The 26,723-nt window shown below is 40.7% G+C and overlaps 2 protein-coding genes across 3 annotated transcripts; both read left to right on the top strand.

Annotated features, from left to right (window-relative positions):
* The first annotated feature begins 4,157 nt into the window (after nt 1-4,157).
* On the top strand, nt 4,158-13,615 carry RETREG3 (reticulophagy regulator family member 3). Of its 2 annotated transcripts, none has more exons than XR_013636929.1 (5): nt 4,158-4,336; nt 10,753-10,836; nt 11,070-11,142; nt 11,543-11,715; nt 12,316-13,615. XR_013636929.1 is itself a non-coding variant. In XM_078856873.1 (5 exons), the coding sequence occupies exons 1-5, from the start codon at nt 4,302-4,304 to the stop codon at nt 13,468-13,470; spliced, it is 1,542 nt and encodes a 513-aa protein (XP_078712999.1). In that variant the 5' UTR covers nt 4,158-4,301; the 3' UTR covers nt 13,471-13,615. The 2 variants fall into 2 exon arrangements, 1 of the variants encoding a protein (XP_078712999.1); XM_078856873.1 differs by having other exon boundaries at nt 10,731-10,836.
* Nucleotides 13,616-20,498: 6,883 nt separating this feature from the next.
* LOC144934726 (uncharacterized) lies at nt 20,499-24,360 on the top strand. Its single transcript, XM_078860841.1, has 4 exons — nt 20,499-20,579; nt 20,758-20,849; nt 21,827-22,429; nt 22,920-24,360. Exons 2-4 carry the CDS (start codon nt 20,773-20,775, stop codon nt 22,975-22,977), a joined length of 738 nt encoding a protein of 245 aa, XP_078716967.1. The 5' UTR covers nt 20,499-20,579; nt 20,758-20,772; the 3' UTR covers nt 22,978-24,360.
* Nucleotides 24,361-26,723: the final 2,363 nt, after the last annotated feature.

Here is a 26,723-nt window from a genome sequence, read left to right on the forward strand (position 1 = left end):
CCAACACACCCGGTGCACTCAACTCTCTCCACAAATCTGGCTGCCGCCTGATGATGCCGTTTGTAATTACTGGCGAAACGTCGTACTCAGATTGTAACTGTTGTGGATTTGCTCTCCAACACACCGGTGTGCTGTACAAATAATGAATTGGTATGTTTTGTTTACGCGACTAACCTTACAAATTGCCTGTGTCGAGTGGTGGCAGGTTTAACGACACATTGATATATTTACGCGATCTAACCCCCCGGGCAAAAACCCCCCTCTATTATGGATCGATGACGTAATCTGATTTGAAAAATAAAATTCAGCATTCTTCTTCTTTCGTGCGGCTCATGTAGACGCAGAACAACAACTACAATTTCACATTCAGGTGGTCAAGCTGGATAACTGCGTCAGGAGCAGTGGAGTGTTATCGCAGTGATGACTCCTTCATTTTTGTGGATCGAGCATTGCGTCATGATATGTTGTTGTAGTCTGTTCTGGATGACCACAGTCGCACATTACTAGAGAGTTTTTAATGATCCATTGTGCATCAGCTATCCGCATCTGAAATTAGCATCAAAAGCGGGTAATTAATACACCTTGTTGACATATCTGCCACTACACATATAGAAAAAATTAAAGCATTTGTTTAAAGTCCTTTTTATGAATAAATGTAAGTTTTATAATTACACATCCCGTCAGCCACATGGCCATCTTCTTTCTGAGAGTGCATTTAATTGCAGCATGTCAGCAACACAAAGCAAACTCTGCACCGGTTTTGACACCCAGTGTCTCATCAGCAGCTTGTACTGCCAAACAAACCATGAGACCAATATTTAACTGAATTCCCATTGCCCGCCCCCACCCAATGTAAATGTGATGGTGGTGTGTATATGCGATTCGCCAACTCAGAAAAGACATTGAATGGCTCTTTTAATCGTTGCTCTTCATTTGCCATACAAAATTATTAGCAGCAGCACGGTGCAGGAAGAGGCCGTCATCCAGCAGCGGAATGATGAAACGACTGTGCTTACTTGTCCCCTTTTAAGATGTTATTCCATATTATGGACACTCTCGATTTGAAGCTTTCGTGACTGCAGGAATCCATACTCTTTGGTTCTTTCGGTAAAGTCACGTAAAAAAAAAATTGCGACGTTTCGATTGCAACACAAGCGATCTTCATCAGGTGTGACAACCACAGCAAGAAAAAAAATGCTGAAGTGGACGAGAGAGCTGCCGTGGCAAGAGGTTATATAGGTGTAATGCGAACGTAAATGGGGTTGTTGCTGGGCTCTGGTCCAATCACACGGCCCGGGGTATTGGGGGGCGGAGCCTGGTCTGTGGGGTGTGTGGGAGGGGCCACCGTTCACCTCGGCTCCAATGGGAGGCGAGGTGAATGGGGGCGGAGCCAGCGGGGTAGTATGGGAAGGCCGGATTTGACGATCCGGAAGGAGAGGAGTCAGGGTCACGTGGGGGGAATGTATATAAGTGGGAGCCCGGAAGAGATCGGGGCAGTCGGGGAAGTTAAGAGGCTGAGCCACGTTGGGTGGTCAGGAAAGATCCGCGCCTTCGGCCACGTGGCCGAAGGACCTCTGCATGCCGTCGGCCAGCGGTGTGCGGAGTGCGGGAATAGAGGAGCTAACGGAGGAGCGTGCGGAGCACGTGAGAGAGAGAGTGTGCGTGGCACGCGAGAGGGAGTGTGCGCGGGGCGCGCGCGAGACGACACTGGTCCGAGAGGAGGCCGGTGGGGGGTGCGGAGAAGAACCTGAATAAAAAAAAGGAGACCAGCATCGCCTGACTGAGTCTTTTATTACATAGGTAAGAAAGGTGGGAGGAGCAAGGGGGGAGAGAGAGGGAGGTGGGGTAGGGGGGTGAGCGCTAGGGGGAGAGAAGACGTGAGGCCGGGGGTGGAAGTGGGAGGCTGGGAAAGCTGGGGATGCAGGGGAAAAGAAAGGAAAAAGAAAAAGGGAAAAGAGCAAAAAGAATAATAAACTCAGAAAATAGACTAGTATCCGGCAGATATGATGGAAACAACCATAAACAGTTAAGGTTTTACCTGGTTAATAACATCCCTCCAATAATTGCTCAATTTGTATCCATCTTCTCGGTTGTCTCTGTTTATATATCTGAATGGCTTAATGAACAAACCTTTGATAGTAGCCCGAAGGTTTGCAGAGTATCTTAGTCTCGGAAAAAACAATATCATGCGAGCCCACAGCGTTATAACAATGGTCAGCCATGGCAGAGGTATTGGTTCTGCCATGTTTCAGATCTGCCTTTCGTTTCCCCAATGTAATTGTTACCACAGGTACAACTCAGTTTGTAAACTCCAGGATATTGCATGTCAGGAATGACATCCTTCACAGATGGGATTAGATCACGGATTGTGTGTACTGTATTGAATTGGACCTGGATCTTGTGTTTGTTTAAGATTTTTGAAATATTTTTTATAACACCTGCTATGTATGGTAACATGATGGTTTTGATTGGCTTCTCAGGGGGATGTTTCTCCATGGTTATTTTATTTTTAACTACGTGACTTTACCGAAAGAACCAAATAGTATTATGTACACTGTTGAGATCCAATATTCCGGCAGATAAGAGAATTTTGGAGTGCTTTTGGAAATCTGAATTCCTCTGACCATTGCCATTTATATTTGCCCACCATCTAGCTTGAGATGCAGTTACATTATAGATTATTTACAAATTCACATCGTCGTGTAACTAAGTAGGGGCATTAAGCAGTGGCCATAAACTAATAACCGTTTTCAGAACCGATTTACCAGTGACAAAAGTAAGGAAACAATAATCGTTTCCAGTGGAAGTTTAGTAATGAATGCACTGGTTGGCACACAACAAGCGTACGAATGGCACGGCGGCCTAAGTCACAACATGATACATTTGCCCTCGTTTCTCAGTTTAAAGGTTAATGGTGCAGCTCTGCCAATTGCTCGCTCACACAACTGCTGGCAGAAGTGCCTCCCACTCAAGGGAGTTCTATTTGGGCTACTCTTCAACGCAGACCAGACGTCTTAATTGTAAGAGGTGGGCATACCCACACTTTATCCCATCACACACCGTGGTGCATCATTTTATAGAGGCGGGCATGGGATGTAAGAAACGTTACCCATTGTTTCAACTGCCGCGCCGGGAGATATAATTGGATTGCAAGTCCGGAGCCCACGGTAGCTCACCTCGTTTCTCAGTTGAAAAACTAAACATTTTGTGTTAATTTCTACATGTGTGGCAAACCGTTTTGTTACCGGTTTTGCATGCGATTACCAGTAAATTAATGCAAAAAAAACGAATTTGAACAACTCTAATTATAAGTTAGATCTGCCGCTAACCCTTGGTACTGAACAGGCAAAGTGGTTAATTTCCCAAGTTTAAACCCTATCACACTTGATTGCATTTCATTTTAATTTCCAGGAAGGGCCTTGATACTTAATGCTGGAACATTCTCCCAAACCCTTCTGGGATGTTCAGATTTCACTTGTGTGTAAACTGCACAACAGCATCGACCAAATATATAGTGGGCATAAGATGTTACAGTAAAGTATTGTATGATATAATATCATACAATTTTCATACGTTAAAACAAACATAAGTTACATTTTCTGCACGATAAGAGTTGTTTTGATGTCAGGTTTACTTATCGATTTTCTTAGAACTTTGTCTTTTTTTCATTATAAAATTATATTGTATTCTTAGCAATATTAAAATGGCACGATTTTATTAATGAGGTTGTCTCTTTAATTTGTGTTTAGGAATTTTGAGGAGATATATTTAAACCTCATGTGTTCATAGTCTTAATATCTTTAAAACATACTGCAGTATGTCAACATTAGAATGTATAATAAAACACAAATAGAGAGCAGACGTTCCTTAAACATGCAAGCCAAACAATGACTTGCGAAAAGTTTCAGTTGGTGCTTGGTAAAAAACAAGTACACAGATATGGGATTACAGGGATCCTCACTAGGTACATGGTACATCAGCAGTGTTGTGTGTTGATGTGAAAATCCAAAAAAAAATCATACAATGTTATTTTTGAAAATGAGTTGCTGCAGTTATTTATAAACACTGCACAGGCCATGTGCCCAGTGACTCATCCCAGGGCCAGCCAATAAAAGGCTATGACGCCCCCTCTCTTACAGACTTCCTCCAATAGAGATTCTGCCAAGCCAGTGGCGTTTGCATCATTTCACCAGACTGACAAGAGTGCTGGAGTAAGAGAGAGAGAGCTGTACACTCACTAAACCATACCGGCGTTTGTGGAACAGGAGGACAATCTGCCCAAAGCAGGACTGACACACACCATGCACGCCAGCAACAGCTGTAGCCAGCTGCCAAGGTAAGATCACAAAGCACAATACACCTGGTTATAATATGACCAATTCATAGATAGGTATCAGTGATGCCGACAAACGTGTTTGGCAACGTTATTTCCTTGATTGACAGTTACAACTGAAGCATTACACCTAATTGTGCTTATTTAACAAATGTGCACAATTTACATGTACAATATTAACTGTGTGAATTAAATGTAATGATTGACCCTTGATAATGTTATTATGTTCTGGAATCGGAAATACCCTCTGAAAGGCAGTAGTTTGTTTGTATACGAATGAGCTTAATAGACAAATTTGTTTCGTCACAAAAGAACTAGTAGAAAATTGAAAACGTGTTTCATATCCCCTTACAAATTTGTTTACCATTGAAACATGATCTATCCAATACTGGATGAAGACCTCCCAGGCCTTTGCCATCTCTCGCTGTCTCGCAGTAGAATCCATCCAGCTAATTTGTTGATCTATCTCCACTTTAGGGGTCATCTTAGGTGTGTTGCCGCAACTCCTTTGTTCGTCATGACCACCAGCCATCATCACTTCTAGCGATGTGCCCTGTCCATGCCCCACTTCCTGAATAATTCAATATGATATATGTAACTCGCACATCTTCTCTGATTCATTAGTTCATTTTTATGTCTAGTGTGATTCCAAGCATGAACCTCATCACGCGTCTTTGCAAACTTATTCCATTTTCTATGTCAGTGTCCTTGTTTCTGATTGAAATGTCATAGCAGGTAATATGCACTGATTGAAAACTGTTATATTCAGGCACAATGGTATTTTGTTTTAATCCTTCAATTACAGTTTTGCAATAGCACTCCAGCTTGCTTTCGTTCGCCTCTTTATTTCATAATTTTGGCCCAAATACACCTTCAAAAACTGCCCTTGTATGAACACATCAATTGTATTGTATTCTGTTGTGTTTTGCAGCTGTGTACCTATAACAGATAAATCACATTGTTTCGTGAACTTGCTGTGCACTTTTTGGGATAAACAATTAAAGGGCACTGAAAAGAATATTCGTGATCTATATATTATTTAATTTGTGAATTCTGAAACTCTGCCTTTCACGATCACATGATTTTGTTACTGAGAGACCATAATAGCTGCTGGCTAACAGCACTAAAAGTCACATGCCCAGATTACGCAGACACTGATTGTTGACTGAACATGACCGCTTGTTTTTAACAGGTTATACAACCAACAGAGGGTGTTAAAGTCACTGTTCCACACTGTCATATGCAGGAAAACCTTCCGAGAAAGGGATTTAATCTCTATCTGCCCCACTCACTTACATGTCAAGTTGACCCTATTTCTGCACAGGCTGTTGCATGTAACCAATATACTAATTATCTCGGATTAGCACTCTTTCCTACCTAGGAAAAAATGCAAATATAGGAGAGGCCCTGCAGTTTGGCATGTAAACCAAGTTACCACCTATAAAATATCCATCTTTATCATGCAATTATACTTCACACTAAAATGTCAAGAGCTGTGATCGGCTACTCTATTTCCCTCTGAAACTATGATAAGAACAAAATGCTAAGGTCATGGCACACGTGGCGTGTTTTACCTAGTTGCCAAGCCTTAACACAGGAGGACACAAATAAACCACTCGACAAAGATAGATTTTAAATATAACCCAAATATGACAGCAATTGGCACGCTTGCTTCCACAGCGGTGTTAGTTTGAACGGAGGTTGTGTGAACCCGGATTTATTTCTGTCGGGAATAAATGCAGTGCTAAACCACACATGACATAAATGACACATTTCCTTCATCACATACACACCAGGGTACTAGTAACTTAAGGGGAACCATACACATTTCCTACAAGATGTACTGCTTGTCATGAGAACACCATAAAACAGAAAGATCAGATTTGTTCATATTTAAAATATCACTTTATGAAAACCCTGTATGAAAAACTGAACTTCAAATGTTGAGTAATTGCTATTGTGGCATTCATAAAGTTAAGGATTGCAATTACAAAAACAAGCTGGATGACAAAATAAACATACAATTTATTTTGCCATAATAATCATCATGGGACCTCCTTTGCCAGTACCAAAATATGAGAATAGGGTTTCCCCTTTTTTCTGGCAACAAAACAGGTGTTAAGATGTTAAAACACCAAACTGAAACCTTTTACAAGGAATCATGTCTGCATTAACCACAATACTTGTGGTCAGAATGCAAAAAAAAACACACTGATAATATATATGCATTACCCTTGAAACTGATTGGTCCACACCAGAGACAGCTTTCTTTTGAGTCTCGTCTCTGATAGTGCGTTGTCTTTGTGCTGTTCGCCTTTTGGCGTCCTCTGGTCTAACACCGTTTGAGACGAGGCTGATCGAATTACTTCCACTTGAAAAGCTGGCACTGCATGATGCAGTGCCAGCTTTTGAGCGTTCTCCTCTTTTCTTAGAACTAATACATTTTAAAAAGGAAAAACGGCACTATACTGTAGCCTACATGTCTTAGGGTTTCAGTTTACTTATGGTAAAAATATTTCCATTGTAACAATACACCAATGTATGTAATGTATATACCAGGTACTGTAAATAAGTAATACATACTGTTTTATCTAACGCATAAGGGCACACCAGGAAATACATTGTAATCAGGTTGATTTGGGAACGTTTCAACTAGAATTTAGACGTACTAATAAGGATGGCGAGGTAAGAACATAGTTGACAGAGGTCAGATACCGACTTGAACAAGTCCCTGCCAGATATGTTCTGGTGTATTCCTCTCTACCTGGAATAAATAGAACTCGCACACTATTCTGTATAGCTTTCACTGCTAGTACAGTCCAGCAAAACAATGTTTTCTTGTCTAAATCGTGGAATATATCAACTCTCACAACCATTAGGCACCATCAGTTGACATTTATAGATACATTAATTTGAAATATCACGAGAAAATGTCTTCATGTGATTTGTCTTTCATGTCAAACTCTTGGAACTATTAATGGCATCTGAGCTGTTTATAGCCTGGTAGAGGGACATGTCAGGGCGTGCACGTACACACAGCTGCTATTATCAATGTAGCCTCCAAAGAGCACATCTGGTGTGTCACTCATGCGTACAAAGTGCACAATAAACACACCCACTGATATTTTGGTATTTGCGAATGACAATTTTCAAACCCCTCAGTGGTTATTGACACGGCCACATAAATAGCCTCGGTAAAAAAAATCGGAAAGAATGTGGATCCTGTTGTTGGGTGATCATTGATCTTTGTATTCAATTAAACCGTGTTGCCAACTTACTGGCTCCGCAATTGTTTAAAAAAAATCAAAATTGGGCATTCAAAAAGACGAGCAACAACATGGTGAGCGGCAATGTTAATAGTATTTAGAAGTACACACGGTGTTTGAATCATTCTTTATTATTCATTCCGTGCCACATATACAGTCCATCTCGAGGCACCACTGTATACTGACAATGAATAATAAATGTGGTACCAGGCCATTCGGTGCGATGATTAGAATACTTGACAATCAAAAGGTGATGAGATCACATCCCAGGATTGATCAAGTGACCACTACTTTACGAAACGACTTGCCCCCACCATGGAAATGTAGAATTGGCACGTCTGGCTCAGAGGGCCACGTATGGAGATCAGCACACGGGTGGGGGGGACGTGTTGACTTTTTCACATTTATGATAGGGCACATGCTATTTTTATATATTTATTCATGTGTTTACATTTATCTTATATAATTTCCTTCTGGCCATATTAAATGTTCTGGTGATAACTCATGTTACAACCAACCTTTTTATCCTCATAGCTATTTAAATATAATACTGGAATATGGAAAGTAGTAAAAGCAAGTGTGGATTTTTTACATCCCCAAAAGTAACCCACATTAATGGGATATTACTTCTTGTTTTAACATAATTCGGTAATTATGGATAAAGGGGATTTATAGTTGATCAATAGTTCTGGCAAAACACGCATACAACAACAACAGCCATGGTGTGTTTTACATAAAGTCTTCATGTGGATGCAAGCCTTGAGACGTCACCTTGTTAATGTGCACTCACAGCAGCCACTTGGCTGGTAAGCACCAAAACATTTGGCTCCGCGTGACCTTTTTTAGTAATTTATTTACTGTACACATGTGGAAATGTTTGCCACACCCCCGACACGCGCACACACCCTCCAGTGACACAAGAGCTCACATGGTTGTGCCATGTGACACAGGAGAAAACCAATACGAGCGGTCACGGAATTCCAATGATGTGAATGCTAGCGGTCAATGTATACTGTAGCCATGGCTCACAACACTAATAATTATAATCAATGTCTTCATTCATTTTAAGTAAGTTGCGTTTATTGAATTCTACAAACAAACTAGTTGTTTACTTTTTGTTTTTGTAAACATTGAGTATTCTGTTCTGATTGCAGCACAATAGGATACCATTTGACAATGTGAACACAACAAATATTTGAGTTGCATCATGCAACTAAAATAAAAGTTGAATGTGAACACAACGAGTGGAATTAATTCGTTCATCTTTAATATGAAAATAAGATTTTGCAAAAATCACATTTATATTAACACTGATGTTTTGGCATTTATAAAATGTAATGCAAAATTTTACAGCGATAAATATAGACAAATTAGATCATTTTTCAAGGACTTAGAACATATATTTGTAATAAAACTCTCAAAATATAAGATGCCAAAAGACTCCCCAGGCTGAAGCCAGCATAGCTGCCTCCACCTGCAAGCCTCTCCTCCTGGAGCTACCCAGGTTGTCCGACAACCTTCAAAGACATGGTCCCTTTCATTGCCTGCTACTATGAAAACTTAGCAGTACCCTCCTTAACAAATGTTGGTGTCTCTGATGGGCTTGAATCCTAACTTTCTTGGTCATAAATCGGTAACTTGTTTAAGTGTTCTGAATTTCTCACCAGTAGACTCCCACCGGCCCATGTACAAAATAAATCGCTGTGACATCTAATTTTCTGATGCTTTACTTCGCTAGACATTGGTGATTTTTAATGACTCTGGATTCCTTTACAATTACATGTGACACATAATTTGTCTTGTGAAAGAGATCCATTCAATCAAAGCTCATGAATCGAATGCATTCATCAGCACAACTTGGCGTAACGTTCCTGGTAAAATCATATACAATTCAGTACATATTAGTCTACAAAGTAGAGAACTCTGATGTACTGCAAAATAATTATATATTCTACGTATCTCCCCTACAGACACGTTTTTGATCACAGTTTAGAACTATTGCTGTGTTTGACTGTTTTGTGGTTTCAGATATTTTGATGTAAATGGTCACTTTTATCGGAGCGGAAACTGGTAAGAAATGGGTGAATGGTGAATGCCCGAGTCACGATATGGCTCGTTCTAATGCATTGCTGGCTTTGGCCATGATAATATGTTGATCTTGAAGGGTCTTTTAATTTTTCCACTTTGAGCTTGGTATGGGGTGGTGGCATGGCCTTGGGATAGCACATTCACCGTTTCTTACAGAGGCTCGGAGTTCGAATCCAGCAGGGCACCCTGGTTAATACTGTAGGTGTATTAACCATCACATATGCACCGTCTCACAGTGGACGTTAAAGATCCCGTGACGTCGTTTGAAGAACAGTAGCTCATTGTGTGCTGGCGTCATGGTCCAAATAAATATCTCCATATATATAAAAGTCAAAGTTGTGAATATGTGTGTCTGTTCAAAAAGTTTAGCGTACTTCCCGACATGCAACAAACTGGAAATTTGCCATGTGGGTACTTTCCAGACTGTACACCATGCACAAATTATAAAAATACACCTTCGTTTTTATTTTTTTTGGGGGGGGAGCTCAATAATGCATTTATTTTTTGCACGGCAAGTGAGCTGTGACGTCACATCTGTCACGTGACCCATGCACGTGGAAGCGTAACGTAGTGTAGCAGGTAGCGCGCCGCGCTACGAACCCGGCGACCCGAGTTCGATTCACGGCCACCACCAGTGACGATTATTTCAACCGGTCCTGGGCCTCCCCTAGGTCGACTCGGCGTCAAACGAGTAACTGTTGTGGTGTGTGAACATCGCCACTCGGGAGACAAAGGCGGCTGGGCGTGGTGGATCCAAGTCCCGGGCGAAGCCGGGTAGTACATCTAGTATTGTATATCCACAAAAGACTAAATTTGGGAATACAGCAATCATCGCCCCCTACTGTGATAATTTAGCAGGACTCTCCTGAATGTGGCCTCGAGACTCAGTGGGGATTTTCTGGATAAACAAGTGAAATAGTAATTTGTAAAATGTGTGCTTTCAAAATCATGTCAATACATTGGTTATTTTTGTGACTTACACCTCTCATGTGGAGGTGCCTTTATGTGTAAGCAGAAACTAATTTGTTAATTTGATTATGCAGTTGGGTGGTGGTTTTGTCAAAGCAGCTGAGCTTGTCTGAGCTCTGTGGGGGCCTGAATGACTCGTGGCTGACCCTGACTCGCTTCCGCAGACAGCATCCTGCTAAGGTAAAGTGGCAGAGTTTAACCCCACACCACTACACATTCATATTCACCAGCTTTGCGTTTTACTTTACTTTTACAGTTCTGATATATGGTGAAATGTCATTCGAATTTAAACTAAATAAATAGACATACATATACTTGGAAACAAAAGCGAGGCCCTACTATACGGAGTATAGTCGTGTATTTGGCTTCTGTAACATCAACTTTGTTTTTTGTTTTGATGATCCCACATACAGTTCTGTGCATGCTGTGCGGGGCTGGCAATTGTGGGCCATGCTGTTCCTGGAACTCTGATCTCACTCTCTGTCTGTATGTCCTTTTATTATTGTATGAACTCAACAATTCTCCACAATTATAAACACCTTCACTGATTGAAAGGTTAATGTTGCATAACGATTGTTGTACATCATCAAAAGCATATCTATTTTAAAGAGTACAATAATGATTTGTTACGTGAGAGTTATCTAAATGGTTAGTGGTGGTGGTGTACAATGTCCTGATAAAATCTAAGTCACATTTTAGTTTCAAAAACAGTATGGCGTATTGAAGGTGAATAATGTATTAGGAGTCTGGTATACAGTTATATGCTTGTGAGCAATTTTATTAGCATTTCCCTTTGGTCTTAAATGTTTATATACGCGTGCATTTACCAGCTTAAAATAAAGGGAATGCAATAATCATGTTTAATGGTGTCCTGTTATTTGTGCAGTGGTAGGTACACTGATTTGGCAGTTTGTCAACCACAACGAGGCCATTCGAAAGGCTTGGACAGTCCTCCTTGCGCAAGCTCCCCATGGAAGCAGACCAAGCATCGGTCAGCGGCCCAGTGACACACTCACGGCAGCCGAAGATGGTGCAGCCAAAGAAACCACCCACTCACAGGTACCACCCAAGGCACCACGCACAAAGACCCATGTAGTTTGTTTGGCAAAAACATCCTTTCACGTCTAGGGAATTATGTAATAAAAATGTTATACATTAACTTCAACTGTGACCTGCCCGCTAAGGTAACTTTCCTTTCCTTTGTTTATATGATAAGCATACTGTAGTATAAAAATAAATATGTAAACGCTTATATATTTTACAGGAAATTGTTTTACGGTGGATGTTTTACACCAATACATTTCCAGCAGGAGAAACTATACCACACTAACCTAGCACACATTACATTTTAAAATCAAATGCAGGTGTACATGTTTGTATAGTATTTTCCTAATATAAGAAACTTTACATGGTCCTGTATTCATAAAATATAACACAGTAATTGTATTTGTGACTTTATATTGCTTATGGGTAACTCGAAGACTAAAAATATGTTGTTTTATAGATTAAATTAGGAAATTAATACTGCATAGTTTATGCATTTAAATGCACCTATACTTTTGCTTTCGAAAATATATGAAGATTAGTTTTTTTAATCTGTGAGGAAATAATGATCAATTCAAATATCAATGAATACATGTTGAGTCTTTACTTTTCCAGGAAGGTGCTACATTTGAAGATTCAACGTCCACTGAGGAATCCAGCTCAGAGGTTAAACAAGAGCAGCAGCCGAATTCAGAAGATCCATTTAAAGAAGCCAATCAAATAATCTGCACGGAAATAAGAAAACCGGATACTTTTCTTGGAGAGGAACAACATAATAAAGCGGTAATAGAATTAGTTTTTAAAAATACTTCTAAAGCCAGTCAAGAAAAACTACCTCATGAGCCCTGTAAGCTGAAACCCCACAAATATTCTACAGAAAAGGATACCAAGCAAGAGCCAGTATGCAGTTTGAATAGGGACAGCGTTGGTTCTGTGCCAAGTTTTGAATATAGCATTCACAGCAATGTCTGTCATGCTGACCAAGATAACTACACAACGTCAGACTTGGCTACCATGTCGCTTGTTTCTCCACTCAGCCTTACTGGTGAGCAGTCAGGAAATGTTTTTCATCCTGCAGAAGCTCCATTTACTAACATGGATGAGGCTCATGGCCAGATGGTAAACAATTCCCAACTTTCAGGCTCTTCACCGAATATAAAGAGCAATGTGAGCAAATATGGACCCATTATCTCCGAAGGATGCATCATCCACTATGCTGAGATAACTGAATTAACCCCCAACATTCCTTTGCTATCTAATTACGCAGGTTCCACTATGGAGGGAGTGTCAGAAATGCAGCATTACGTGGATGGGTCAGAGATAGGGGCTGCAGCCAAGGAAAATGACAGCTACTGTGTCACAAGCACAGAGGCATTCAGCAGACATGGACACTCATACCTTAGTGTTGAAGATTCTCTGCTGCTGTCCACTGCACCTGACCTCTCTGAGCTTCTGTCCTCTGCCCTGGAGGAGGCTCCACCATTATGTAGTCCTGCTGCAGACCCGGAGCAGCTGCCCAGCTCTGCTGAGGAGTCTACAGATACCCCCAGCATCCCCCAGCAGATCACCCCCTCCGAGTCAAAGATAGACAAAGCGTCAACCCAGACCTGTGAGACAGATGAGGAGGATAACGCTGAAGGTTTTGAAGTTCTGCAACAGGAGGAGCTACAGCAAATGGAGGTGGAAATGGCCATATTTAACCAAACTCAATCTAACACGGTCTCTCCAGGAAATGCATCCACGGGATTCTTGTCTCACCTACTCGGATAAAACAACACTACACAGTGAATGTGTTCTTTTTTATTTACTTTCTTATTGACTTGTATTCATTTGTGTTACATGAAGATATTTTTTTTTTGAGCGTCTTGCTGTGATTTTTTTTCATTATAAAATTACATTTTCTGAAAGCACTCCATCCTATTCTTTATTGTCTGCCTCTTCATTTATCAATGTGTTCCCGGGCCACCTCTAATGACCCCTGGGCTTACATCCCCCGATATGTTTTCCAGCTGTGTCACTCCAACAAATATCTTACATTGTCTTGCGACCTTGTTTTGCTCATCGGTGGACGAGAACAGGCTAGGGTGCTTTTGGAAAACTACATTTGAGTTTATAAAAGCCTATAACTGTTCAGTATTATTGAAAATGTGCAAATACAGCATCTAATAAAAAAAAAATGCAGTTGTATAATATTTCTCTAAATTTGATCCATTATTAGTCAAATAAACAACCAGATAAAGTATTTTAACTTGCTTCCATAGATATTGCATTGTACAATTCAGCATAAAAAAAGACAAAACCTGGTTGAACCAAGTGGGTAATGGTCAAGTCATGTCACTATCCATAGGATGGGCTGCCCACTAGTACCTTATATAGAATATGTCTTCTTAAATGTTGAGTTGTACAATCACTAATCGCAGTCCTTGCCATAGCTTGTGCTGTGCATTATAGTGAGAGAGAGAAAAAAAACCCTGACTCTGACACTGCAACTTAAGCTGTGTCATGGGTCTGGGTGTGGGTGTGGTATTTTCCAGTGCGTCTGACTTTCCAATCTCGCCATGGATGAAAATGTGAATCTCATGGTGTGGAATCTGCATACCGTAGCCAGATTTAAAGTATACCAGCACACAATAATGAGCACCATCACATGTTGACCAGCCTACAGTACGTGAGAATGTGCTGGCTCACGTTCATCCCCACACGATTGGGTGCACTTAAAAAAAATGAGCTTTTTCGTCAGCTATGGCCAAGCTTTATCTGACTAGTGCCTTAATTTAAGGAATAACACTCGATATTCAGCAGTGCAATACTAGCCAATAAAGGGTATCATTTGTTCATACTAAATGTTTTTGGGTTAGATCGCGTAAGTATAAATGTGTCGTAACCCTCCACCACCCGACACAGCCAATCAATAAGGGATTTGTCACGTAAACAAAACGCGCCAATTAGTTACTACTTCAGCCCACCGGTGTGTTGGAGAGTAAATCCACAATATTCACAATTTGAATGCGATGTTTCACTGGTAATTACATCCAGCATCATCGGGCGATTTGCCAGAATAGTGAAGCCATCCACCTGCTTCCGGTCTTAAATAGAGCAAGACGACGTCCATCACTGAACCCATCAGGTGCAGAAATCAGAGGCAGAAGAGGGGGGTATTGTAATAACATAATATATTCAACTGGTTTCATTTGTATTTTCACTGCACAGCCCTTCATTGAAATTATTTCCTTGTGTTCTTTAAAGTACTTAGAGAACATTTTAACTCTGTAAAACGGAAAATACAGTACATACATGGTGCTTTAATGCACAAGAAATGGGCTTGTGCGTTATGATTAAACTTCATTTTATTTTCTTAGGCACATCCCTGCACATAATAAATATAGTAGCACTATTTACAGTACAGTAATAAGGCAGTGTATGCGTTTTATCTTTTGAGATCGTTATCAATATGTCTCCATTAGAGGTGCTGCTCATCCACGATGGCTTTGATCAACTGGCATTACAGAGTAACATCGTCCCTTCCTGCGGAAACTTGGCATAAAGCATAAAAACATGCATTAATATGAAGTGGGCTGTCATCACTGTAGACACATTTTCCAGGTTTGAACACTGAATTGCATGACTTACACCTGTAATTGTTGTTCCACATGTGCACCTGTGTATTGTGTACAAAATGGGCAGCTTCTGCTTCAATGAAGATACATTGATATCGCTTATGTCCAATATTAATAGTGGTCTTATTTGTATATTATTTGTAGAGTATGTTAAGTAGTAATGTTACTCGCAAAAATAATATACCTAAATAGGTATTTACCTATGTAGAGATGTAGACAGTATTGTATTTTTAAAATCTTTAATTGGTAATTGCCTTGCTCATATGTAAAAATTGTCCATACACTTTAGCAAATTACTGTATATGCAATACATTACTTTATAATAAAAAAAAAATCATTCTTGATAGTCTGTTTGAATACTTCTTTCAGTTTTATAAAAATTAAAGGTACAAAAGGTCATATTATCAGTCATTTTAAACAAATTATACAGTAATAGATTAGCTGGGTTTATGCATAATAAGAATTGTAATATTTCCTTATTTCTGTGAATGTTAATGAGATTCAACTGTTGACAATGTTGACGTAACACTTTTTTCAAAGTATTGACATTTTAAGTGGTTTCTTAATGCTAAGTATTTTATTGAGTATCCAATTTTTTTAAATAAAAGAGCATGTTGTGCAACCGTATCTTTTCACTTTCAATCAACATGAAGGGGACCTGATTTTAAGCAGTTGTGCAATAACAAGTCCTCTCCACCTTCAACACTAAACATCAGGAGGCCTGCAATTAACTGCAGCACACATTGGCACCCTGGTTGGTTAGTGGTTTAAATGTACGTTTTGTGTTAAGCACAACATTTGTTGTGTATGACCTAAAAGTATTTTCTACTGCGCAATGTCGTTTTGTTTTTGTCCACTATAATCGGGGGGCATCACTTAGCTCGTTCAATTTACTATGTAGGCCCTTCATAGTCTGCGTGATGTGGACAACGCTCATTGCCATTATACATTCCCAGTTTCCGGTCCTAAATATTTATATATCCATATTTGCTGACGATTGTGAAAACAAATTATATTTGTTATTAATCAAAGAAAACATAATTACAGGCAAAACACTGTTAGCCCCATTACTATGTCTTTCATGTTAGCATCTTGCCACTTCCTTGGATAATAAGAAAGTGGGTTCATTAGCACACAGTTGTTTAATCACACCTCCTTCAGAAGCCTGTGGTATTTGGCAGTGTTGGTTTCCAGATTCACACCATTAAAAAGCAAGTTAAACCTAAACCAGGTCTCAAAATCCAAGTTTCTCTACACACATGGTTTTGTTTTTGTTGACACAAAAGGGTGTAAACCAGCCATAGCTGATGCTACTTGTGTTCAGCTATATTTGATGTTTCTCTCTTGGATTATATAACTCCCTAAAAACATTCTAGATACTAACATACTCCACATGTTTATGACATTACATGGTATATAGGCTACTTGAATAATGTAGGGTATTGCTAATTTGTTTAATTTTATCATCCTAATTGCCCTACCCTTAATGTTTATTTTATTCTAGCATACTGAGCTCTCAATATGGTTACCCAAGTTTGATTCCAAACCACAGTTAACACCAGTGGGGAGTGATATCTGAAGCAGTCCTAGGCCTCTGCTCTCAACAACTGACACGAACCAGCATGGTAAAGTATGGTCAAACAACCCCTATGACCATGATGACATGGAAATGTGTTCACTCTGCAGTGGATTAACAAGAGCTGGAAATTAATCTACAGTATTACTATTAAATACATTATAAATTACAGTTTTTGCCAGTCACTGAATGAACATATTGGAAGTAGAGACATTAGCACTACAATAAAACAATGTAGAGTCGTCTTCTTGGTTCTTTCGGTAAAGTCACGTAGAAGGGAAATCATAAAATAATAATAAAAAATTTACAAAAATGTTTTTATTATGTTTTATTTTTGTAGAAGGGAAATAATAAAATAATAAAAAATAAACCATAATAAAATAATTATTTTATAATGTTTTTTCCCCTTCTATGTGACTTTAAAAATAATAAAAATAAAAATAATAAAATAATTATTTTATTATGTGTTATTTTTATTATTTTATTATTTCCCTTCTACGTGACTTTACCGAAAGAACCAAGAAGATGAATCCCTGCAGTCACGAAAGCTTTAAATCGAAATTGAATGTAGAGTATGTATACATTTAATATCCTGACACTGTCCGAGGACCACACTAGTTTGTGAGAGGCACTGGCCACCCTGAGGTTGCCTTGGGACTTTCTTGGTTCTGGCCTTCAGTCTCTTACTTCGTGACATCACTCTGGAGTTTCACTCCTCTTCCACATTTCCCTGCCCTGCTCTACACCCCGTTCACCACAGTCCTCATGAAGGTAGCCTCCACACTTGTCAAGTGTCATGAGATGCAATTTCTTTAAGATGCTATTTCCAGTAAATTAAAATTGTTAATGCCATAATTGTGTAACTGCTCAGTATTCCAGTTTTCTGGTGTATGTTCACATTCATTATTCTATGATCCATTCAAATTTTTATAAAACACTGCACATGAATATAATTTTTATACATTCAATTTATGTGTAAATCAGAACGTTAGGCTTTAGTATACTACACTATAAATATGCATGTGACAGAGAAAGCACGTTTAATAAGTCATCTTAAGATGCTTAGCAGTCAGGAAAGAAATAATCAGCTGATAGACAACTACACGAAGGCAAGGCTCTTCACTTCACAAGACTCTTCACTTATGTTCACACCAGACTTCTTCTGAGGAATAAGCTAATGAGATGGCATGCAGGGTGTGAATGATCGTTAGAGATGCCACAGCTGATGAGCTGAGCCCCCACCGTGTGTTTATAACTTTAAAAGGTTCTCTCTCTATTGGATCAAGATATACTTATTGAAATAAAAACAATAATATTGAGTCTTTTTTTAAATATATAATATGGGTATTGAAAGTTACAATAACAATTAAGGGGCCGTCCATAAATGACGATGTGTGACGAGGGGGGGGGGGGTTGAGAAATGTGACGTCACATCAAAATTCTCAACTCTAAATAAATATAGACAACACGTTCTACTTAATTAAATATACATTAAATACGCACTACAATGACAATACAGTAGTTTAAAGCGATTTGAAGCATGTTTTATTTTCAAAATGGAAATGTGGTTTTGGGGGAGGGGGGGTAGAGCTTTGTGACGTCATATTTGAAGGGGGGGGGGTCTGACTTTTTGTGACGCCGTGTGATGAGGGGGGGGGGGTCAAAAATCGTTCAAAATCGCGTGACGTCAATTATAGATGGCCCCTAAGGGACGCGATTATGTGTTTTTGTATGCAAAGTGAAGTTAAAATATTCTGAAAACAAGATAGTAAAATGAACACTCACCAACCAAGGCGTTCTGTTGAAGCCCTCAGTTAATCAACACGGTTGGCTACATACGGTGCGAAAGAAGTTCAACATACATACATGAGGCCTCCCATTCTCCAATGCTACCGGCACGGCCTGGAATTCTCTTCCACTAACCATCCGTGCTGTTGACTCCCTGGCCCTGCTCAAGTCCAGGCTCAAGACCTTTTTTTCCCCTGCCTGACTATCTCTCTATAAATAAACATGTCCACTGTTTATGTACATCTATAACAATAAACATGCCCACACTTTATTTGCAGAATCTTTATATTGTGTGTAAATGTGGTAGCATTTAGACGATATATAAATCCAAACTGCATTGTATAATTCCTCATTTTGTGTTTAGAGAAATATCTTAGGTTTTCCTCGCTTGACTAGTTGTCATCTGACAACACACAATGGCTTACTTTTTATAAGGAGGACCTCAAGACTGTAAATGATGACCACATTACCCTGCAAAGGGCAGCAACATTCTTTCTGGTGCCATGGCTCATTCTGAACCGAAGCCAGAATTGCCTTTGTAAACCTGCAAAATGTTTAAGGTGATTGCAGCCATTTCAAAATTCCATTGTATACCCACCGTTCAGCATAGAACCCCATCAACAGCCTTTATGAAATAGGAAAAAAAATCTAATAATTTAGCATTATAAATAACCCCACATTTGAAAGTTCCCAATAGATATAAGGTTGTGGGAGAGCGTGAAACTTAAAACATCACTGAGTATGCATGGTGTGCAAACTTTAGGTGTCAGACACCAGTGCCATGGGGAAGTGGGCTTGTTTGAAGTGGACCCTGACAGTCGCGTCATGCTGGTGGTGACAGACGGGGAAGCAACAGACACAGCATGCTAGGCACCGGCCTGCTTGGGAAAGCTTGCGGTACAGCACAAACCGGTGCCATGACCTGTGTGTTATGTGCTAATGAACACGCGTCTGTCAGGCTTAAACAGAACTTGGGTTGATGCTCACCACAGAAAAAAGTGAATATCAATAAAGTGTAAACCCGTTGGTGAGACTGCTGTTGTCACTGTAAACGCTTCACTTTATGAAGTCAGAGTGATGGAATATGTGTGAAGCTTGGCGTCCATTTATTACTCCAGTATAATTCAAAAACACGTGTGTTAGATAAAGGAGAATTGGATATTGTATGAGGAATTGCACATCTGTCTTACTCATGCAATTGCAATTTGCGATGGCTCGTCTACAGATACTATGTGGCTCATATATATACAAAGATACAAAGCTGTCACGCAGAGAAGAGGGAACATTGTGCTTTTTGTATGCGTGCTTGCATGTGTTACACGGTAGATAACTGCAAACCGTAAAAGATTCGGCTTTAATGAGCCACCGACGATACACACTTAACAAATTAACATTCTGTATACACAGTGATCAACATTACCCGGGGCATTTATCTCTGCATATTTTAATAACCAGTTATATTGTTATAATTAAGATGTTATGTGTTATTATCTAACGAGTCTCTTATAATGTGCAATCACTAAACCTGCTTAAGTAAATTTCACTGTGGGTGTATTTATTTTGTCCTTCACATTGCAGTTTCGTTAGAACTTTGGTGTCTCGGACATCTGCTAAGTGGCAATTTCACACCATGCAGAGAAGTGGCTTTGATGTGCTGCAGCAGGGCATGTTGGGAAGTACCCCTCACTCACCCTCCCAATCCTTCACCAGCCCTCAAACTCAACTGCATATAAACGTGGACTACAGCACAAGACTCATCAGAGTGGTTCTGTCTTCAATTTCGTCCATTACCTTCTTATGTTCCTGCTAACGGGTTGGCCCCATTGTGAGTTCTATTACGCAAAAATTGTAAAGAAAAGCAAATACCTGTAGTGAAGACTTAGGTCACATCAGCATAGGTAAGTGCAACGTTTGAGGGTTTGTTTAAAAATTGCAAAGAGGCTTTTCACCAATGAATTCTAAATGCTGTCTGTTCAATTGTGGTATAACGAACGGTCGTTTTTAATATTTATTTCATAAAACAAATGCACTTTTATGAACCCTTTGTTTGACGAATGTTTGGTTTTTCATCAACAGAATTATCACGGAAGCATGGAGGCAAGCTGTGAGTTCCTGGACATAAGGGAGGATGCTTTTCAGACCGCAGGTCCACTTGCTCCGAGCAGACGGTATGTGTCTCCCTTTGAAACCATTTCTCGTCTCATGAAGAACATAGCACATGATTTTGACTTAAAAATTTCGTGACTGCAGAAATTCATATTCTATGGTTCTTTTGGTAAATTCACGTAGATAGAAAAAATAAACCGCTTGTGTTGCGATCGAAACTTCGTGATATTTTTTTTATTATTTTTATTCACTTTATTTGATTTATTTACTTGTTATTATTTTTTCTATCTACGTGACTTTACCGAAAGAACCATAGAACATAGCACATGCTTTTTTATCCGATTTGATGGAGTACTGCAATGTTAAGAAAGTACAATAGTATTAATATACGTACATTATACTTTATTTGTGGATTTATTTACTGTACATCTGCTTTTACTGTGCCATATGTTTCATTTATACTCCACACCGTATCTTTATTGCACATTATTTCAGCGCACAACTGTGTAAACTTTAAAGTACTTCGTTTTATATTCAGGAAAACAAATGGAAATATGCTGCAGTTGTCTTGAATTTTCATGAAACTATAAGAAATCAAAAATAACTACGTCTAATTTTGATTTAAAGCTTTCGTGACTGCAAGGATTCATATTCTTGGTTCTTTCGGTAAAGTCACGTAGAAGGGAAACAATAAAATAATAAAAATATAAAACAATACAATTATCACGACGTTTCGACTGCAACACAAGCAATCATCATCAGATGTGAAAAACACACAATTTTATTGTTTATATTTTTATTATTTTCCCTTCTACGTGACTTTACCGAAAGAACCAAGAATACGTCTAATTTATTCATATATTGTGCTGTACATTTTAAATATTTGAAATAAAATAATGCTTCAGCAGTACACCGGCTTATTTTTTTTATTTCACCCGCTGAATTGCATTATTTTAACCAAAACAAATCAAGTGGTGTCACTTTGCATCGACTGCAAGTAACCGACGGTCATGCTTTTTTTTTAACACAACGTTTTCAGAGAAAACCAACCCAACCAGCGTGTTGGAGTAAGGCGGGCACGCAAAAACGAGCGTGAGAAGCTGCGGATGCGCAAATTGACCCGGGCACTGCGGGCACTGCAGGGCATCCTGCCCCCTCACCTGGTGGCCGCCGGTCGTCCACTCAGCAAAATCCAGACACTCCGACTCACCATCCGGTACATAGCGCAGCTATCTCGCCTATTGCAGCATGGAACCGGGGAGGCCGGCGGGTCACAGGAGGTCAAAGACGGCTTGGCACAAAGCTGCTCCGAGCCTCCATCCCTCCTGCACGACCGGTCTCCGGGCAGCAGCTGGAAGTGGGAAGAAGATTTGGTTCACCCTGCAATGGGGACAATGGGACAATGGCACGCTTCACAGACTCTGCTCGCATCCCAGCCACTGCCTCTTGAAAAGTGGGTCTCGCATGGAGCAGCGGTGGAGGAAGAGAGGGGTGGTGTTGTATGCAAACAGGAACCCTCGTGGAATAGCTGTTCACACGTGTACTGTGATCCTGACCCACGGTGGGCATCTGACAGCGAGGAGACATGGTCGCACTCATCCCCAAACAAGTCTGAATCGCCACTCGAGCAATATAGTCCCCGGTAAGGATAACATATCTTGTATTCTAATCCATGCGCGTGAAAGCTGGCTGCATGTCCTTGGAATGTGTTAAAGGATGTTTTTATTTTGTATTCTTGTTTTGGCAAGAGAGGACTCCCTTGAGAGATACTTTGGTCTCATTTATTTGAAACAATTCTGCCTTTGCGGTGCAACGGTTGGTGATGCTTCACAAATGTTAAACACATTATGCACTCTTAAATAGTATACACAGCAATTCATTTGGGAAAATCGTAATAGTTTCGCAATCTGTGCATACAAAAATTAGTAGTGAATTGCAACACAGCATCTTATGTTGAAAAATGGTCAATCGAAGTAATGTGATATGTACTGTAATCGTAAATTGCTGTACTTTAATCTCTACAGTGGGAGATTTTTGTTATTTCTGCACAGTGACAATGATCAGCAAATATACTTGATTTGAAATAATACTAACGTCGTATTCCTGTACTTGTGTGTATTATTTTTCCACAGGTACGTCAAGGGCTGGGAAGGATCAACCATGCAACCCTTCTCCATGCTCCACGCATAAATCGACTGCACCTGGAGTATTACATACTTTTTAAATATATAATTTGTACATTTTAAACTTCTAAAACGCTACAGTATTTCTTTTAAAGCTTACAGTATTTCCTGTATCAATCAACTGCTGGATAAAGGCCTTCCCTCGTCGTGTCAGTCATTGCGGTTGTTTGATCATAACTCCACCGCACTGGTCAGTGCAAATTGGTAAGGGGGTGCAGGATCGGTTTCGATATCACTACCCACTGATGTTAGCCATGGTCAGGAATCTAACTCCCCGGTGAACATCCCAGCGTTGGAATGTACAGTATTTGGAACCTTTGGACCAAAGTTGGGCCATGATTTGGAACCTTTGGACCAAAGTTGGGCCATGATTTGGAACCTTTGGACCAAAGTTGGACCATGATTTCTGGGTCAGATGCCCATGTTCAGTGCTAAGCACTGCGCCACCATCCTAGCCCATTGAGAGACAAGACGGTATTGTATTGAAAATCACTTTGAATGGCCATATCTAATTACATTGTTAAACTTTTTAGCCACAATGACCCATGTAAATACGTAGCACAAATTTAGTCTCATTTTTGTTTCTTAACATTGATAACATTTTCTGAAATTGTTGATTCTGAGTTTTTACCGTGAGATAGATCGTTGGCTGATAGCGTATAGCACTTTCAGTCGAAGTATCCGGTATTTTCTTATTTATAACAGAATAATGTGTTTTATGTGGCCAGCCCGATTGAGAAAATTACAGAAGGTATGTTTGAAAGGAAAACATGCATCATGCATTACGTAAAGTCAATAAGTGCCGTACATTGTTAGTTAATTATAAAGTATTTTGCTCTGTCGTGATTGGATCCTGTGTACTTGTAGCTACGTCTAGTGTTTTGTATCGCTTTATATTAAAACAAGGCCATAATTATATATATTGGGGGGGACATATCCCCCCCCCCCATATTCAAATATGCTCAAAATGTCCCACCCCCAATATATTGATATAAGAAATATTTTTAAAATAATAATTGCTATGCTACGACAGGCAACCACGCACCGCCGTCCGAAATAATCATTAGCAAATGTAATCATAATCATAACTAAACTTTAAAATTGCCATTATTATTACTACCGGTTTTAGTATTACGGTGTACTGCAGTTCTGAGTGTGGTTTGTCCAAGTTGTGTTGCCGTGCCCCAGCAGAAGCCGTTGCTGGACTGCTGTGGGTAGGTACAATCAATGTCAAACATTGTCCTGTCTCTCAATTTCATTATTTTTAAATGTATTAAAAAGTGGAAAACTAAAATGTAATATGAGTGTTACGTAGGCTATCTCACTGTCGAATGGGAACAAACGTTTTTGGTGAAAACGGGCAGATTTGCGATTGCTAATCAATCAACCATTTGAAAAGTTACTTGGAAAGTTAATTAGCCACACATTCACCCAGCGACCAACAGTGGCGCTCACGGGCGGATTCAACTCACGTTAATGTCTTTATTACCTTATATTTGTCAGAAAGCCCACGTTAAGTCTGAGTAAAGTGTCAATCATTTATGTTGCGCTGCATGTGTGATATTTGTACTGTAGTAGCTATCATTTATTGCATATTCGTATAGCTGTACTTGCTTATGATAAATAGCATTATTAGTGTTTCTTTGATTAAAGTGCAAGCAGTTTTATTACAGTCAGCTTCCATTCACAGTGAGTGTCCTCATGAGCAAGAGGAAGGGTGGCAGATTTTTTTTCGGGGGGGAGGGGGGGCCCAGATCCCCTGGAAGATTTGGTCCCCCCCAATGTTGACTCCATGGCTACGACCTTGTATTAAAACAATGCACACGTTGGTCTTACTATATTACTGCATTAGCCACCTGTGTAATTTTTGTAAGCGTTTCCCATCCACTTTAACAGCAGTGGCCCATCACGCAGATTAAGGACAAACTTTCCACGCAAATCAGAGATGGCTTCAAGCTCTCATCAGGAGTTAATTATCACTACCCCACTGGGTTTGCCCGGCGGGGGCATCTGGACAGGGCAGATGGGGCCCCTTGCCCTGGTCTTCACACCTCGTGACTGATTCTCCCTCATCCCCTCGGCGTGAAGTGGCTGTGGCTGCCACAGCTGTTGCTGTGGGCGCCGCTCAGTCTGGGTTGGGATTAATCTGCGTGGAGTCTCCCAGGGGGGTGTCGGGACGAGACCACGTTCCCCGCCACCCCACAGCGGGCTTGGGTGTCAATGTTCGCTTTTGTGTGCAAACACCTACACACTAATATGGGCAGAGTAAATGAGTAGACACTAAGCCCCCTCCTTCCCATGTAGAAAAAAAATACCCCCACCACATGAGCCAAGACTTCCTGAAAAGGAAACATAAATTAAATGACGTTTCGGGAAATGGTCCTTTATCATAGCATAGTTGTGTCTCCACATTGAAATTTAAGTATCTTTACACATCCCATCAGCTGCACTGCCTTCTTTCTGGGAGGGCATTTGTTTCAGCAGCATTCATTCCGTACAAGCAAACTCTGAACCAGCTTCAATATTTAGTATCTCAGTAGCAGTCAGGCTCCCTTGCACCAATGCTCGTCAACTGTCAGCTATTTAGAGGTAAAGACCGTCGCTTATTTAGTTAGGCGGACGATAAGCCTTCAACTAGGACACATGCTTATTTTGTGACAAAAGTCGTCGGGGTTGAGCCGGCTCGTCATCCCACCAGGGTCGATAAACATGAAAATCGCTTTGGGAAATGTCAACCGTGGTTGGATGGACTGGCCTCTGCCATAGGAATGCGGAATTTCCTCCTTTTGTTAAGATACACAGGGCCGTTAGCGTGCGAACACGATTAAATGAAGTAGGACCTGGTGAGGTGGGTGAACACCAGCAATGAAGAAACAAAGGGCGTCCTCTATAACTCGAAGAAACCCCCACGCGTGCAAGGGGGCAACACTCTATCCCATACAGGCCACGTGCATGGCCACCACCACCACTCCCCCAACGTGCGACCTCAATAGGTGCTCGCTAACAGCAGCACATTATAGAGATATGAAAATCCAATGGGGACTTTAACAGTACAAGTACTGACAATGAGTGACTTGGCTATCTGATGAGTGACAGCGTCTGGTGAGTGATTGGACTGTCAGGACATCTGTGAAAAGGAGCTTGATAGCTCATTGGATCTCTCCAGTAAAAAAAAAAATTCTGATTGTGAAACTCAAGTAACGTGTTTAATACGGGTATGACTGATCGTCGGTGCCTTTATGACAATATTCACACTACCTGAGACATCTACAGGACTGTGTTATACAACCGTCTTGAAGAACTGCCATCAAAGTCAACTAATTCTAGATTTGAAGCTTTCGTGACTGCAAGGATGCATACTCTCACCCCAACCCACACCCCCTCACCCCGCCCCTCACCCCCTCACCCCAAGCCACATCCCCCCCTCACCCAGCCCCTTCCCCTCACCCCGCCCCTCAACCCTCACCCCGCCCCTCACACCCTCACCCCGCCCCTCTCCCCCTAACCCAGCCCCTCTCCCCCTAACCCCGCCCCTCTCCCCCTAACCTCGCCGCTCTCCCCCTAACCACGCCCCTCTCCCCCTAACCCCGCCCCTCACACACTCACACCGCCCCTAACCCCGCCCCTCACCCCATAGCCCCGCCCCTCATCCCCTCACCCCGCCCCTCTCCCCCTAACCCCGCCCCTCTCCCCCTAACCCCGCCCCTCACCCCCTCACCCCGCCCCTAACCCCGCCCCTCACCACCAACCCCT

Source organism: Lampetra fluviatilis, chromosome 1 (assembly GCF_964198595.1).
Source record: "Lampetra fluviatilis chromosome 1, kcLamFluv1.1, whole genome shotgun sequence".
Lineage (NCBI taxonomy): Eukaryota > Metazoa > Chordata > Hyperoartia > Petromyzontiformes > Petromyzontidae > Lampetra > Lampetra fluviatilis.